Below are 17535 nucleotides of genomic sequence, written 5' to 3'. Positions count from 1 at the left end.
GTGTGTGCATTGTTTTTATATGAAAGGAAGAGGTCTGTCAGTTTTGTCTGTCAGGGTTTCTCAGGGATGCTAGGACATGGAGCCAGCTGGTTGACCAATAATTTTCTGTTACCTTAGGAGAAAGAAATAGCAAATCTAATTTCGCTGGGGGGGGGGGGGGGGGGGGGCATTTTTGGCAATATAAGTGAGGGTTTTCCCCATTTACTACTATTTATCACTTCGATAGCACTGTGCAATATCAAGTAAAACTGTGCCTTCTCCGTGAAGTTAGCATGGGGCACATTTAAAACTAATCGGAGAAAGTTCTTTTTTACTCAACGCACAATTAAACTCTGGAATTTGTTGCCAGAGGATGTGGTTAGTGCAGTTAGTGTAGCTGTGTTTAAAAAAGGATTGGATAAGTTCTTGGAGGAGAAGTCCATTACCTGCTATTAAGTTCACTTAGAGAATAGCCACTGCCATTAGCAATGGTTACATGGAATGGACTTAGTTTTTGGGTACTTGCCAGGTTCTTATGGCCTGGATTGGCCACTGTTGGAAACAGGATGCTGGGCTTGATGGATCCTTGGTCTGACCCAGTATGGCATTTTCTTATGAACTGTAAACCATAAGAGGCCAGGCTATGTATGCAGTGGAACAACGGAAACACAGAAACATTACAGTTCCTCATAAAACATCAAACAATAAAATCAGCACTATAAATTATCAATAAAAGTAAAAAGATACCAATAAAAAGAATATTTCAAAATAGCTAACAAAAATAACATCCAATAATATAAAACTCATATACATTTAGAAAGACCAATAAAATATTTCAAAAAGCAGTCACATACACCACCCAATATTTAAAACTAAAAAAAGATAAAACCTTTGCTGTCTATACCTGGGATCTTTTGATTTGCTTAGCTGTGTATTGTCCCTGTGACTCCCAGATTTCCTGTTATGTTCCCTTTAGCAACCATTACAATGCCTAGGCAAGTGTTCGTGTTTTCTCAGCAGCTGCTTCTTTGCTGTAATGTGTGTGGTTAGTGTATGTGAGGGTACCCTGCATGCCAGGAACCACAATACACCTCATTTTGTACATGTGAGATAATCTGTGAGAACCTCTACCATCTATGATGTGAGCATTTCCAGCTGCAGACAGGCGGTACAGATGCTTCCCAGATGGCTAGAACATGTGGATACATGTACATGCAAGTTATAGTTGACAGATGATATGTTTTATGCTTTCCTCGAGTTTCCTTCTCTAGTGCACGCTCCATTTTTGTAATCCTCCTGAGCCTTCAACACCTCTTCTTCTTCATGGAGTAACATGTCAAGATATGGTATAAATCACTTTCTAATGTTCCAAGATCTACACTTAAGAGCTCCTTGTACATCTGATACGATGTTTTATTGTATCATCTTATGTGCACGCATCAAAATAATGAGAATACACCTAACGTTAATTGTGTTTATTTTTGTGAGACACTGCTGACATTCCAGACAATTTCAAATTATGCACATGAACTTGTACAATACCACAGCCCCCACAAAATCCTTCTGCTTCTAGAAACCCTTCCCAACTCCACCCCCTAAAACATCTATGGATGGGAGGCAGATGGCCCACCGGGACGCACCACATCCCTTTCCAGCAGCCATCTGTGAAGCTGGACACCTCCCTGGTGAGGGCAGCAGTGGCTCCGTGATGCTCCTGCAATTCACTCTCCAGGGAGGTGCAGATGTTACTGAGAGTTTCAATCTGTGTGGCCAACTTGTCCATAGGTACCGGTGTAGGTGGAGGCCCTGGCACAGCCTGGGCTGGAGGGGCCACTGGGACACCAGGCTCTCCTTGTGGCTGGTGGCTGCCATTCCCACCACCTTCTTCCCTGGCCGCCTCCTCCTCGCTGCCCTCTTCAGTGCTGCTCTCCTCTTCTGAGGTCCTTTCTTCCTCTTCCCAGAGTCAAAGGTTGTTCTTCCTCCTCCGGCTCATGTGAAGATGGACCTGAAGGATATCAATCAATAAAATGTTAGGCAACAGGGATCTGCCAAAGGTTGCTATCCTGCCCCGAACACCAGCGTGTACATCATCATTGCTCCATTGCTTTTGTGTATGCCCATAATTCCTCCAAGCCAAACATTTCAATGTAATAGGAAGTTTATACAGAAGGCTGGTAGACTTAGTGCCATTCACAAGCTGTGCATTACAAAAGCCATGATCCCTAGCTTACCTCTGAGACTCAGCACATGGTAGATGGTAGAGTATGAGTGCTCATTGCATTAACCGATTAATTGAATGCTGAAATATTGTCATCCCCACCTACCTACATGTAGAGCCAGGACTATGTCCAGAGCTAGTACTCATGCATGGAGCCTTGTAGGCAGCAATATAAAGCTGTATATGCACAGTGGTAGTAGTAATAACTGCCAACTCATATAGAGCTGTACAACCAATAGGTGAAGTGATGAGTATGATGACAACTGAACAGATCACGGAGGGGAACACAGTATAATCTTTGAATGACAAGGCAGCAAAGGACATACAGGTCTGAATAATGAGCTTCATTTCACATAATTGTGCTGGGTGTGAACACGCTTGCTTCATGTAGGTAGTAACCTGCATAATCTCCATGCATTGGGAGGTGACATATTCCTGCCTCCTAGGCGACAATGCCTTCATTGAGGTAAAGCTTTATGCATTTCATAATGTGGCACCTTAGTAGATCTTATCTGTGTATGCCACATTACATCCATGCATTCTGTACACTCCATATGCACAAGCAAGGTAGTATTGTCCCACTTACATGCATGGCAATATGTATAAAGTCTACCTCATTGCATATCCTACCTGTCTACAGTTAGCTTCCATATTAGATGTATACTGAAGAAAATATTGTGCACATCAGATAATGACGTGCCCTCTGGAGGCTGCCGGTTTTCCTTTAAAGCCTAAACAAACTGAGGCTCTTGCCGGCATAGAACACAGTATCTTGCCTTCAGGACCTCGAGGCCACGGCTTGTTTGGCTTTGTCTGTAGGAAAAAGGTGAGTTTCATAAATGTCCCTTCCCTGTACATCACCCTCACTACAATCCTGCCTCCCTTATAGGGCTCACCTGTGGCACAGCATCCTGCATTCCACTATAAAGTGTGATGGAAGTGCACCCAACACTTGAAACTGTACCTATCCCTGCTGATTATAATACATAGAAAAACATCTCTACATTCAGTATACCTGCACTTTCTAGCTAGCAAACATCCTCCAGCCCTTCCCTCAGTTGAGGTTTGAGAACCCTGAAGAAAAATATTCCTTACCTGTTGAACTCTCACCTGAGGCAGGGTGACTGCTGAAACTGATGTTGCACCAGAAGTTTGCTGTTGTCAAGGGCCCTGGAACTCAGTCCACCAGCTAACTTCTGGTTCCCCAGTGCCGAATAATGTAGGCCACCATTGTCGCGTTGTCTGAGAGGACCCGAACCGACTTTCGGGGAAACATAGATCGGCCAACGGCCCTGAATTGACTTCCACCCTCAGACCAAAGAGGCTCGCATCCAAGGTGACCCCCGTCCAGTCCAGCTTTGTCAGAGGCGACGGGGAGAAACTGCATCGAGACTGGGCTCCATCGGGAGAACAACGTGAATTGCAAAGAACGCATGTGCGCGAAAACCAGGGTACCAGGCCCCGCGTTGCCGCCATGGATCCTATCCTCTGTAGAGAAACCCAAACCGTCGGCGGATAATTCCGAAACAAGGGTCGAACCCGTCCCCGTCATGAGTGGCCGCGCTGCGATGAAAGAATACGTCCCGTGGCTAGTCTCGAGCAACGCTTCCTAGAAACTCCAGGAACTGAGAGGGAACGAGGGCTCTTCCTGGGGTTTCCACCCCGCCTAGGGAACGCCCCAACCACAATCGCGAGTGATGGTTAACCACAGGGGCTCCGACATCGCCCGCCTGCCACGGCGGCCCCGCTAGCCTAGTGGTTCCTCCGGCCCTGCTGACATCAAATCTTCAGCGAGGTGTACTGTGCTGTTCCCACCTGTCACTCTGCTTGTAAAACTGGCCCCTAAACCACCAGCACCAGCTCACCTGCAGCTCCTAGATGAATACTTGCCTGCCCTGAAGGCCTTGTAGCTTGCTTGCATGTCCTAAGCGCGCCCCGTGTTATTGCATGGGGCTGAATGTGGGGGGGGCATTTTGTGGCGAGAGTGGCCTGAGATTGCTGTGGCTCTCTGCACTTTCCTGCGCCCGGGGGCAGGGCCGGTGCTGCTGCTCCCTCGCAGGTTTGCGTGCAGGCAGGAGGAGGAGGAGGGCGGCGCCGGTCCTACCCCGGGGTCACAGGGAGCTGGCGGAGCCTGCACCCGTGCACGGGCCTCCCCGCTGCTGCTGCTCAGGATTGGGGGAGGGGGAGGGGGGCTCCCACCCCCGTCCCCGTTTCCAGTTTAGTTGCTGAATTTTTTTTTTATTTTCCCCTCCTGCTGTTGGGCTCCCTTTTCTTTCCTCGGGCCTAGCAGCCCGTTTGTCGATTCTGGCGGCACCGAGGGGGCCAGAGAGTCCATGGCGGCGCCCGCAGCGCCCACTCTGGCCGGAGGAGCGAAGGGACGGGGGCGGCGGCGGCGGCCGCTGCTGGAAATAAAACATCCCGGGGGGGGGGGGGGTAAGAAAACCCCACGGTGCAGCGTAGGAGGCTGAGGCTCGCGGCGGAGCCGGGGAGGGAGGAGGAGCAGCAGCGCCGGGGGCCCTCCTCCTCCTCCCCTCAGTGCCGGGCGCATCCTGCGGGCTCCGGCCCAGGGATAAAGGCGGGGGGGAGGGAGAGAGAGAGGGGGAGGAGGAGGAGCGCGCGCCTCCGCCGCCCGAGCCGGGTCCTGGTACAGCGCGGATGCAGGCGGCGGGATCCGGGCCGGAGACCTCGCGCCCATGGCGCACTCGGGCCTGCCGGGCCTGCAGGTAAGAAGAGCCGGGCCCCCGCCCCTCCTCCGGTTCCGTCGCCCCGGCTGCAGAGGAGCGAGGGCCCGGCGGGCCCGCAGTGGCAGGGGAGGGAGGGAGAGGTCCGCAGCCCCCCCCCCCCTTCTGCACCGCCAGGCCCCTGGCGAGGCTGCTGCATCCTGGGCACCGCCGGGCAGGGAGATCTTGGGCTGCACCGGGAAACGCTGAGCGCTCGGAAAGTGCTAAAGTTGGGTCCTGACTTCTGCAGCTTTCAGACGCGCGCGCCCTGTCACTTCCCTGGGAGGCGCGCGGAGAGCGCTGTCCCGAGTGCGAGTGCAATAACGCGGGATGAGGGCTTGCCTGCTACCTCTTAACTTGCTTAAACCTGTGTTTCCTACCTCTCACCTCCTCTTATTCCCTTAGCATTCACTTCCCAAAAAATAAACCCAATGCTTCGTCTGTTATTGTTGTTGTGGTCTTGTTTGCAAATAATTGTGTTGGAGCTTTCCTAAAGTTTCCTTCTCGGGTGGAAGGTTATCTTTGAAAGATCAGTTGGGTGAAAGAAAGCTGAGATGAGTGCTGGTGTGGCAGAAGCCCTTTTATCTAAAGGAGACTTGAATCCTACTGATTATAGTCTCCTTATACTTACTCCTTATTTCAGGATGAGCTCTTTAACATCTGATAACATTGTGCAGTCGCATAAAATGCATGAGCTGATAAATATGGAGACATTCTCTTTTCAGAAGTCATTGTTCAAGCCGAATGTGCTTCAGATAATTGGATGTTAAACACAAACAGGCCAACGAAATAATCTTGGTGTTAACCACACCAAGATTATTTCATAACTCCCTATGCAGTAAACTAATGAGATGCTAATGCATCCAGTTATAAAATAAAAATAATTAAGTAAAAACTGCAAAATGTGGATTTGACACAGGTTGAACACACATTTTAACTAGGGAAGAGGGTGGAGACATCCTGCAGGCTATCTAGGAAGTGGTGCTACTTACCCAGATAAATTCTGATTTATCCGTCTAGCTGCCAGTGAAAAGCAGCTGCCAGATAGACACACAAATCAGTCCTTATACCACTATCTGCTGTGGGCTGCTGCTACCTAGCTATCTACCTAATTTACCTGGCTAAGTAGCAGTGAACCACACCAGGTAGCCATATAAATACCGACATGCAACTATCTGGTGGGTGCTTCCTGCTGCCAGATAGATGGATAAATCATTATTTAATTGGCTAAGTGGCAGTAGCTGCCCGCACTTACCCAGCATTTCTAAAAAAAAACTTTAAAAACATTTTTTTAATCTTTTTTTCATAGTGTTGGAAACTTAACTCCAGCTTAAAACCAGGGGTTTCCAGTGTTAAAAAAAGGTGTGCAGGCCAGATGCATGCAGTCTTTGCATTTGTGGGTGGATTTGCATAGAATTTCTATACGAGGGCACTAAGCAGTTACCCCCATTTGGAAATGTCTGTTTTCTGCACTCAGCATTTCTTGCTGCATTGGCAGCAGGTTTTGCGTGCAGAAAATGCGGGTTGAAGGGCATGCAGAAAGGTGTTTGAATGCACCTCTCTGCACTGGCCTGAAAGCGGGATCTGTCTATGCTCTGCTCGGCATCCAAAAGCAGGCACTGTTGGGCCTGAGCTGGATTTTGCCCAGAGAACACACGGGTTATTTTTTAAATCTAGCACTACATTTAAAGCTATTACGTTTCAGCTTGTTGCTAGCAGGTTATATTGGGTTTTGTCATGCTGCTTGTGGCGTGGAGGAAAGGCCTGGTGCTTTAGAGCAGCAGGCTGAGAATCAGGAAGCTAGGCTGCAAATCCTGTGACCTTGGGCCAAACACTTCACCCTCAGTTGCCTCCGCTACAGACTTACAGGGTCAATGGGCCGTCATCACGTTTGTTCCACCACATCGTGCCTTTAACATTTAAATGAGGGGAAGGGCTAGGATGAGTTAAAGAATATTTTGATGCAATAGCGCCGGAATTAACTTCACCTTTCCCATTGGCGCTATTGGGGCGATGATGTGTAGTGCGGCCGCAACCCGCGGCAGGCGAAAGCGCAATGCGGCCGCCGGCTCGCTGTCACCTTCGCCCCACTTTTTTTTTTTTCCCTGCGCCTCATCATTCTGCTATATCTGTGGCGGGATGATGAATCCCGGGGTTAAGATTGCTTCTTCCCAGAAGGCTCACAAATACCCTACTGTACCTGAATGTAACTTGCCTCCAGCAACCCCTGAAACTGCATGAGCTTAGTGCCGGGGTAGAAATCAGAAATAACCACCCTTACGCAGCAACCCCCGGGGATTAGGATTGCAAAGTTCTACCTCAAGGCTACAGAAAGTGTTAAATGCAGACTGTAGGGGGATGAACAGATCTTATTCTTGTTTTAATTTAATCTCCTTCAGGATTCCAGATGCATTGGTACAAAACAGGCCAGAATTATACTGGCTACATCTTTCAAGGTGTGGAATTTCTTTTCCAGGAGTAACCCTGTCTCTTACCACTCGGGGCACTATCCTAACCCCCCAGCAGGAAGAGGCCAAAGGTGCATCTGCACTGCAGGGTCTGCATTCAAATAACCCGGCTTCCTGCAAAAGGGCATCCCCAGGACTCGCAGGCAGGCGCACACACACTGCTTTCTCTCTTCAGCAGGCAGGCACACACACACACACACACTGCTTTCTCTCTTCAGCAGGCAGGCACACACACACACACACACTGCTTTCTCTCTTCAGCAGGCAGGCAGGCGCACACACACACTGCTTTCTCTCTTCAGCAGGCAGGCAGGCAGGCACACACACACACACACACACTGCTTTCTCTCTTCAGCAGGCAGGCAGGCACACACACACACACTGCTTTCTCTCTTCAGCAGGCAGGCAGGCGCACACACACACTGCTTTCTCTCTTCAGCAGGCAGGCAGGCGCACACACACACTGCTTTCTCTCTTCAGCAGGCAGGCAGGCAGGCACACACACACACACACACTGCTTTCTCTCTTCAGCAGGCAGGCAGGCGCACACACACTGCTTTCTCTCTTCAGCAGGCAGGCAGGTGTACACCCACACTGCTTTCTCTCTGCGAGCCACACCATTACCTCCTGCCTATATATTTTCTTTTTCTCTGCCTGCTGCTAGTCCTGTTTGTGATGACAGTGTCAGAAATAGTGGGGCAGAGGAAAAAAACAAAAACACATTTAACTTTATAAAATGTGCTGAAAAGGCACATGTCTGGCTCATGTTCTAGCTCAAATGTTGAATGAGTGTTTTTACAGCTTTTATTGGCATACTAGGTGAATTTTATTGGAATTGGATGCTGTATGAACATTTTTTTTTTTTAAATATTTTGTATCTTCTGAGAGAGTTGCAGATGTTGTTGGATATTATGTGAAAAAAAACCGACTTGCTTGTCTTTTGTTTATGTCTTGCTGAGGCCACTGATGAGAAACAGCGTTATATTTGGTGGTCCTAGTTCGTGCAGGCTGCTTTCCGGCCTGATTTTTCTTCAGGGAAGCTGCCTCCATAGAACTATGCATCCTATTTCACTTAGGTTTCTGCCAGGCAGCTCTCACTTTTCTCATGCCCCCCATGACATTTTGAATCCCTCTGCCTCATAACGCGAACGACCCAGACCCCAGCAGCGGCCCGGTCTCCCCGGTCCCTGGCTGGCAGGAGGGACGGTGGAGCCCGCGTGTATCTTGTAGCCCCCGTGAGATCTGCTGGCACCGCGGCTCAGACTGGCCGGTGCCTCCTTTCCTGCCTGGTAAGATGGGCAGGACGGCATCAAATAAAATGAGCCAAGCTATAAAACTCACTGGCAGAAACCCAGTGGGTAAAAGTTGTTCCTGCCTCTAGGTCCCTGATACTTGTGCGGCACGTTGCTGTGTTTCAAGCCGTGCCCGCGGTCCGATTCGTCACAGTATGTTTCATGATGGGTCGCGTCGCTCCTGTCCTGAAGAGCCTACCTTGCCTGCCTGAGGAGTATAGGGCGTAGTTTTTAAACTTCTGAAGCTCGTGTGTGTGTGTGTAAAACCTGTCAGGGGTAGGGAACGTCTTCAGCCTTGTGACCCCGTGCGATCTTTCACATCCTTGCCCAGGATTCCGGGCCTGCTTGATCACCTTTCACCCCTGGGGAAACCTTTACTGTAGCCAGCCCTTCACTGCAGAATAACCCCCCTCGGGAGCTGGCTTCTACCTTTCAGAAGCCTGACGCTTTAATCTGGCCTTTTTTTGTGCATAGTGCAGGGTGCATTCTGGCCTTTCCTGGCTGTGTTTATGTGGATAGATTGTGCTTGTTCCTGGATTTACCTCCACTGGTTCTGAAACACCCTGGCATATTTTATGGTTGGGTTTGCTCTCTGTGATGCCAGTAATATTATTAGTAAACAGTTTGCCTGTGTTGCACAATATTTGTTTCAGCTTGTGTGTGTGTGTTGTGGTGGTGCGATTCCTAGAAAGGGGATTTTTATATTGTACCACCCCTGAAGCATGAATTTGATCAGGTGTGAATCAAATTTTAAGAAATGTCAACTCTGTAAAGAAAACAAATCTTGAGGAAACCGGGACCCGTCATCAAACGTGTTGAAAGCTCCCTTGCTCCTGGTTAGTAGTTATCATATGAAAATTTCAGTACTAAAGAAGGCAGCATGAAATGCTCCTAGATCTCCTTGGTTTTGCTTGTATTTACAGGTCACGTGGCCCTTTGAACTTGCCTGTGGTCCTGTGTTATCTGCATTGTTATGTGAAGCTTCTTGGTAAAGCCTGAAGATCTTGCCTGTCCTTGTCCTTAACGGCGCGGGAGGATTTCTCTGGTCTGAAAAGATACATAGAGGTCACTGGGGACTTGTTTGTGTTGATCTAACGAGTATTTTCATGAGTTTTATTCCCTGGCAGATAAAGAATCATTTGCAAAATTCTTATTCATGGAGAACATGACGTTGTACATCTTAAAATGTCAAGGGTCCATTTGAAACTGAAGTACAAGGATTAGTTGTTACCTGATTCTGTTCAGTGCTTTCCTAAGTTATATTGTAGAGGTGCTAAAAGGAGGATGTTTTGTTTGTTTAGGATGACACCAAGATGTGCAATAGGAATGACATTCCCAAAGGGAGTGGTTAAATGCACAGTAATTGTAAGATTAAGGAGTGGTTAAATGCATCGTAGCTAAGAGGTAGTTTACAGGTCTACATTTGGAGTATAGAAACCAAGGGAGCCACATAATGGGGTGAGGTACTGTTGACTGCGGAACTGGGGGTGATCATTTTGGAATAACTTCAAGGTTGCTAAACTGACAAGGCAGTGGGGAGAGCCTGCAGAATGCTAGATATTTGCAGAGATAAGTAAAAAGTAGAAGTCCTAATATCTCTGCATAAAACTTTGGTGAAATCCCATGTCCATTATTACTGTATCCAATTCTGGAGGCCATTTCTGAATTTTTTTCTGTTCTATATTCTGAGGAAGGTTGGTAAAATGGGACTGCTGGGTTGTAGGTTAGGCATTCAGATAGCTCCAATGCATGATACTGCACGTTAGAAATCCTGAATCGCTAAGGCTGTTCTCACATTCTTTGTATAGGGGAAAAAGATCTTGCTGAGATCAGGCGTTATTATGTACGCATTTTTCAGTTTGAGAATAACGGGTCATGTATAGACTGAATAGCGCAAGGAAATCTCTCTTCACATGAAGGTGCTGGATGACCACTTAACGGGAGGTAGTGCCGGCGAAATCCCGGCAGGCGTGGGACAGAGGGCGCTTCCTGGTGGGGAAGGATTGATAAGTCGGATCTGTGGGATTGTAGTAGGGAAACCAACTTCTGTGAGGGGGAGTTTAGCTGCTCCTGGGGTATTTGGCTGAGTGTAAGGACGGGCTGTGCAGTTTTTACAGATCTTTACTAACAGCATTTACATCGTGTGCGCCTTATGTAATAGGTCAAGTGTATCAAATCCCATTAATGATTTATTAGAGCTCCAGCGCTAAGTAAACATTTGACTCTGCAGTTGAAAGAAAATCATTGGAGCCTTTGTTTATTTTATTAGTTTTATGAGGATATAGAACTGTTTTATGGACGTGAGTGAATCTGGGTGCTTCTGTGGTAGCTTTTGGTGCGTCCTGATTCATATACAGGGAGATTCACTCGTAAGAGGCCCGAAATATTCTGTTCTAACTTCCGTTAGGATGAAGCAATCTGAACCCAAAAAATACGCTGCATACCTTGACGTGTGTGTAATGTTTTGCGATGCTGGAAGTGAGCGCCGTTTTCCGCCAGACGCATCTCGACGCGGCGCTCCGTGTTCCTGAACGCGTCTGCCAAGCACATCAAGGGGGGATAGCAGCAATTTCACGCTGGATGCTTCCCTTCAAATCTTCCACACTGCGAGGCTTGTTCCCATAGACCTTTCCTTTGAGCATACCCCGAAGCAAGGAGTCTGCTGGTGTCAGATCCGGCGATCGTGGTGGACAAAGGATGCAATCTCTGCTGTGCCCTTTGCCGACGTGCGACGTTGCGCCATCTCGCAAACGGAGGTTAAATGTTGCGGTGGTGTCGGACGCGGGGCATCCCGGCTTGTTCGAAGCTCCATATACTGAGGAGCACATTGCACTTTGTTTCATTCAGATTGCTTCGTCCCAGTGAGAGTATTACAGAATATTCGGAGCCTCTTTCGAGTGAATCTCCCTGTATTTATTCCTATTCATGACTGGCTAAGCGAATATAATCTTAAAAAGGGCAGAAACATATATTTGTTAGCTTATGACTCAGCAATATACAAAGTACTCCTATGTACAACCAAAAATGTACAAAATGCAGTAAACAGCATAAATAAAAGTATCAAGTTAACAATTAATAAAACTAAAAGAGTTAAGTGTCTCATCAATGCACAAAATTAAACTAAGGTAATTTCACACATAGGGGACTGCTGGGCAAAGGCATATCCCAAAAACAAAATCTAAAAAATTACAGATGGCAACATATATCCTATAAGGAAAAACAGTATCAAAAACAGCAAATTTAGAGCAAGGATTAAATAAATGTTCCCCTCATCCGAAGTTTAAAGATGAAATAAGTGAATTTTTTTTTTTTTTTTTAATTGTTAAGGCTTAAGTTGTAAATAGTCTGTCAAGGTTCAGATCATTCCAAAAATGGAGCTTCACCTGAAAAGCCATGTTTCTTGGGGCTGACTAACCTAATAGCAATGGTTGGTGGCCCGATCAATAAAGTAACTTATGAAGAGCGTAACTGTTGATTTAGGGTAATAGCTAACCAGTCAACTATTTGGAGATATTTATAAACCATGCAAGCAATTTTATATTGCAAGTGGCACTCTTTGGGAAGCAGTGGGGATATCCTGTCCCTGAAGCCATATTTGGTGGAAAAGGCCGCATCATGATTCATATCTAAATAGATATAGAGCTGCAAATCATCAGCATACGATACCTATTTGATGTGCATTATTTTCCCTAAGGTACTGATGTAAATATTAAACAGAGTAAGTGATATAATGGGTATTTAGCTTTTCAACTAATAGTAGGACTAGGAGCACTCCATGAAACTAGCAACCAACAGATAAAAAAGCAAATTGTAGGAAGTGTTCCCCCCCCTCCACTCAGTATACGGTCAAGTATGGAATCTGCTGCCAGAGGATGTGGTCAAGGCAGCCAACATAGTGGGACTCAAGAGGATTGGACAAGTTTCTGAAGGAAAAGTCCAGAAAAGGTATTAGCCCGGTAGATTTGGGAAAGCCTGGGAGTGAGATACAAGACCTAGGTCAGCTGCTGGGTACCTGTGACCCGGACTGGATGGCCCTTGGCCTGACCCAGCATAGTGGCTCATGTTCTTATGAAAAGGTCGCCTTCAATCGCTCCTTGACGGTCAGCTCTATCAGATAGTGGTGATGGATGATTCTGTCCTCTCCAGTGTCCCTCAAGGCTCTACTCTACCCAGCTCATGATGTGATAAATCTGTTTTATCCCCTCTGCTGTCTCTTTTTTTAAAGCTAAAGATCCTGATGTGTTCAGCTTTTCCATCCTCTCTTTTCTGTACTTCTGTCGGTCTCTTTTTTTTGTTTTAAGATGGGGCAACCCAGTATGGCATTTTCTTATGTTCTTATATTAAGTTCACTTAGCCACTGCCAAGCAGTGACTGCTTTATTTTCAAATATTTATATTTTTACTATTGTTAAATGTATAACGATTATATAACCCTGTTAAATGTATAACGCTCCGGCGTAAGTTCCTGTTCACTGTACACCGACGTGATATCTTTGATGAGCGGCGGTATATAAAAAATTATAAATAAATAAATAAATTAGCAATGGTAGCATGGGATCTTCTTAGTTTTTGGGTACTTGCCAGGTTCTTGTGGCCTGGTTTTGGCCTCTGTTGGAAACAGGATGCTGGGCTTGATGGACCCTTGCTCTGACCCAGTATGGCATGTTCTTATGATGTGCAGACAATGAGATGCAGTTGGACCATGCATCTAGACAATGGCATTGGGATATTCTCAGTTCCTTTCCAAACTATTCCTATTTGCCATTTTGACCATCACCACACACTGAGCCGAAGATTTCAAGGTATTGCCCACAAGGACTCCAGTCTTTTTCCTGGGTGGTGAATCTAACACAGAGCTCGGCATTGTGCACCTTCTTAAGATGCGATTAAGTTTTCCCTACATCGCACTCATCCACATGAAGTTGCATCTGGCAGTTTGATGCCAGCTCCCCTGGTCTCACAAGGTCTTTTTGCAAATCCTCACAATCTGCTGCTGTTTTAATGACTCAAAACCATTTTGTGGCCTCTGCAGATTTGGACCCCTCAGTTGCTGTTCCTTTCTGCAGATCATTTATGAATTTGCTTAATAGCACAGGTCCCGGTACAGTTCCCTGAGGCGCTCCACTAGCGACTCTTTTGGGTGTGTGGACCCTTTTTCAACATCTAAAAGCTTTTTATTTTTTTTCTCTTTAAGGTGAAATCTGTTATTTATTTTTATCTTTCAGCTTGTACAGAAAAAAATCACATCAGCTCAACAAAAGCTTGCTTAAATAAGAGGGCCTTTAGCAATTTACCAAAGTGTACAGGGCTTTGCTTTAAATTCATCTCATGAGAATGGGGCGGTCACTCTACCCACCGTTCCCTAGTTTCAGACAAACACTGCAACTGAAGAGATGGCATTTCTAGAAGATTATGATCTGCAGATCTTGGCAAGTGGCTAGGTCTATAAATCTTTAAAACAGACAGGAGCTACTACAGTTACTGCTTTATATGTTAACATCACAATCTTAAATTTGGCTCTCAACAAATCAGCACCCAGTAGAGCTTAAATAAGAGCAGGGTTACAGTGGACCCTCGCGTTACAACCGGCTTGACATACAACTTTGGTTACAATCAAAATTGAGTTCGTAAGTCAAGGGTGCACTGTATATGTTCATGGATGATATGATCCTAGTTGCTATTTTTTTGAATGAGCTAGTGCAGAGGTCCCCCCACTGCCTCATGCCCCCCACCCTTCTTGCGTTGGTGAAATGTCCCTGATGTCTTTCCTGCACCTCTCAGTCGGTTCTTTTTAGCATTAATCTGCCCCGTTGCACCTTGAACCCCAGAGCATCCTTTACTGCCAGATACAGCAAGCGTGCGCAAAGCACTGGATTCCCTCAGTCCCCACCTTCCTCTGCCTTTTTCATATTGGCTTCACTGTCCATCACGAAAGCAGGAACATCTGTTCTGCTGCTCTGCTCCAGCTGCCAGCCTTCCAGTTTCCCGCCTGCTCCTGACGTGTCATTGATATCATCATTTGGATGTGCAGCACCGCCCACCTATACCTGTTTGCTCCACCTCTACTGGAGCCGCTGTTTGCCTCTGCCTCGGCCGGCTGTCGCCCGTGTGTACCCGTCTGGCTGATCCAGATGTAGCTGCTGAAATGGATGCTTGGCCAGCTGTGCCTGCATTCAAGCACTGTCCTCACCTTTTGCTGCCGCCTTCATTTTACCACGGTTCAGTGATGCAGTAAAATAGGCCGCCTGCTCCATCGTGGCCGACGTGGCATGGGGGGGTGGTTAAGGTTAGGAAATGGACTTCCCTATTTATTTAACTTTCCTGTTGCTGCTTTGATGGGATCCCCAGGCCTCCTTATCCCTTCCCTCCCTGGCTCCAGTCGGTCTGCATTACGTCTCCTGCTTCAGTCGCTTTTCTTGATCAGGAAAACAGCTCCTGCAGTTTTTGCTTTCCCCTTACAATTCAGCGAGGACCAAAAACAAAAATGTTCATCATTTTGGGGCACTGGCAATTTGTTTCAAATGTCCCCAAACTGAAATGAAAATGCATTCGTTTGTTTCACAAGAAGTTGTCCTACAGGGTCACACCGTGTGCACATGAAGCCCAGCATCCTGTTTCCAACAGTGGCCAATCCAGGTTATAAGTACCTGGTAATTACCCAAAAATTAAACAGATCCCGTGCTGGTAATAAGCAATGGTTCTTCCCTAAGTCAACATGATTTAATATTTTATGGACTTCTCCGACAGGAACTTATCCAAAGCTATACTAACTGCCTTAACCACATCCTCTGGCAACGAATTCTAGAGCTTAATTGTGTGTTGAGTGATTGTGTTTTAAATGTGCTAGTTATTAACTTCATAGAGTGCCCCTTAGTCCTTTTATCTGAATTAGTAAAATAACTAATTCATTTTACCCGTTCTAGACCTCTAATGATCTTAAACACCTCTATCATATCCCCTCTCAGCCGTCTCTTCTCCAAGCTGAAAAGTCCTAACCTCTTTAGTCTTTCCTCATAGGGGAGCTGTTCCATCCCCTTTATCATTTTGGTAGCCCTTCTCTGTATCTTCTCCATCACAAGTATATCTTTTCTAGATATGCGGCGACCAGAATTGTACACAGTATTCAAGGTGCGGTCTCACCATTGAGCAATAAGATGCATTATGACATTTTTTTTTATTCATCATTTGCTTCCTAACATTGTTTGCTTTTTTGACTGCCACAGCACACTGAGCTGATGTCAATGTATTGTCCACTATGAAAATATAAAAATACCCCACAATATTTGATCTTTTTCCTGGTGGTAACTCCTAACATGAAACCTAACATTGTGTAACTACAGTATGGATTATTTTTCCCTATATGCATCACTTTTCACTTGTCCACATTAAATTTCATCTGCCATTTGGTTGCACAATCTTCAGTCTTGCAAAGTTGTCCTGCAATTTTTCACAATCCACTTGTGATTTAATTACTAAGAATTTTGTCATTTGCAAAATTGATCACCTCACTTGTATGCCTCTAGATCATTTATATTAAAAAGCATTGGTCCTTTAATCCTACTGTTTCCTGTCTTTTAACCAGTTTGTAATCCATGAAAGGACATCGCCTTCCTATCCCATGACTTTTTAGTTTTCATAGAAGCCTCTCATGTGGGACTTTGTCAAACGCCTTCTGAAAATCCAAATACACTACATCTACCGGTTCACCTTTATCCACATGTTTATTAACCCCTTCAAAAAAATGAAGCAGATTTGTTAGGCAAGACTTCCCTTGGATAAATCCATGTTGACTGTGTCCCATTAAACCATGTCTATCTATATGTTCTGTGATTTTGTTTTTTTAGAATAGTTTCCATGTTTTTTTCTGGCACTCGGCTCACTAATCTGTAGTTTCTTGGATCACCCCTAAGCGCTTTTTCAGATTCCTTATTTTTTTCAACCAAATGCACATCCCTACTGAGTCAGCATCTAGATCCCTGCACAAAAGAAGCCTGCAGCTATACCAAACTTGGAACATCTCTGAAGCTAAATCTAAAATGAATCTGCTGAAGCTGACCCCATCCTCCAGCCGTATCACCTTGAGCTGTGAGCCCGTAGAATCTCAGGAACATTAACATTAGAGGAATCCATGGGTAGCTGTGAATGAAGATTCAAGCCTCAGGATCCCAGCACTGGTTCTGACTGGGCTGAAAGAAAAATGAGTTAAGGTGATTAAAAAAAAAAAAAAAAAAAAAAAAGGATTTGAACTTTGGAGAATTGTTCTTGCAATAAGGACAAAGCAAACATGTCTTGCTGTGGATTTTATTTTTTGTACAGTCACTGAAACTGTATATAGAAAGTAAGCAAGGGCATACTCCAAGCTGATGCAAAAAAAAAAATCTTCCGCTTACAAGAGACTTCCTCAAGAACATAATTACTGAATTACAAGCATGACTGCGTATTTTGCAAACTGATCGTTTCTGCTCTCTTGAGTTTCAGTTAATCTGGTTGTTAGGAACTTGGGTTACTGGAGGTGAATGTAATATCTTTGGTAATAGAGGTCAAAAGCTTTTCGTTCAGGGAAACAAAATCTCATGAATAGTGCAAGACCCTACAGCAAAAAACTCTTCCAGCTATCCTTGGACAGTAGCTCGAACATTGGGCAACAAGAACAGTGACTTTCAAAATAGTACATATCCCCCTAAATATTAATACAGGCAACCTGCTCCACCAGTGTCCCAAAGGGTGAATAGGTAATGAGCAAACGGACCCTCAGGCCACAGGAGTCCGTGCCCGGCTGAATTAACCCAAAGCTAGTAAATGATGCGTTTACAAAACTCTTAATCGCCCACCAGTTTATTATTTGGTTCATTGTATTAT

At 45.8% G+C, this 17535-nt stretch overlaps 1 protein-coding gene and 2 long non-coding RNA genes across 3 annotated transcripts in view; 1 reads left to right on the top strand and 2 right to left on the bottom strand.

Moving 5' to 3' along the window:
* Positions 1–1439: 1439 nt before the first annotated feature.
* On the bottom strand, positions 1440–3886 carry LOC115092966. The gene is made up of 2 exons (XR_003857128.1): positions 3293–3886; positions 1440–1984 (listed from the first exon to the last, which is right to left on the bottom strand). It is a non-coding gene; the product is annotated as an uncharacterized LOC115092966 (long non-coding RNA).
* A 906-nt stretch (positions 3887–4792) lies between these two features.
* Positions 4793–17535, top strand: part of STK24 (serine/threonine kinase 24) — a 100017-nt gene continuing 87274 nt past the window's right edge. Inside the window, 1 exon segment of the mRNA XM_029604482.1 lies at positions 4793–4920. Within this exon segment, the coding sequence (XP_029460342.1) occupies positions 4891–4920 (30 nt within the window). The 5' untranslated portion in view covers positions 4793–4890.
* The window catches only part of LOC115092967, a 67854-nt gene continuing 59947 nt past the window's right edge, over positions 9629–17535 (bottom strand). The window contains exon 3 of the long non-coding RNA XR_003857129.1: positions 9629–9724. This is a non-coding gene — a long non-coding RNA (uncharacterized LOC115092967). The remainder of the gene's footprint in view (positions 9725–17535) is intronic.

Source organism: Rhinatrema bivittatum, chromosome 5, assembly GCF_901001135.1.
Source record: "Rhinatrema bivittatum chromosome 5, aRhiBiv1.1, whole genome shotgun sequence".
Classification (NCBI taxonomy): domain Eukaryota; kingdom Metazoa; phylum Chordata; class Amphibia; order Gymnophiona; family Rhinatrematidae; genus Rhinatrema; species Rhinatrema bivittatum.
This window is presented reverse-complemented; position numbering and strand designations above follow the sequence as displayed.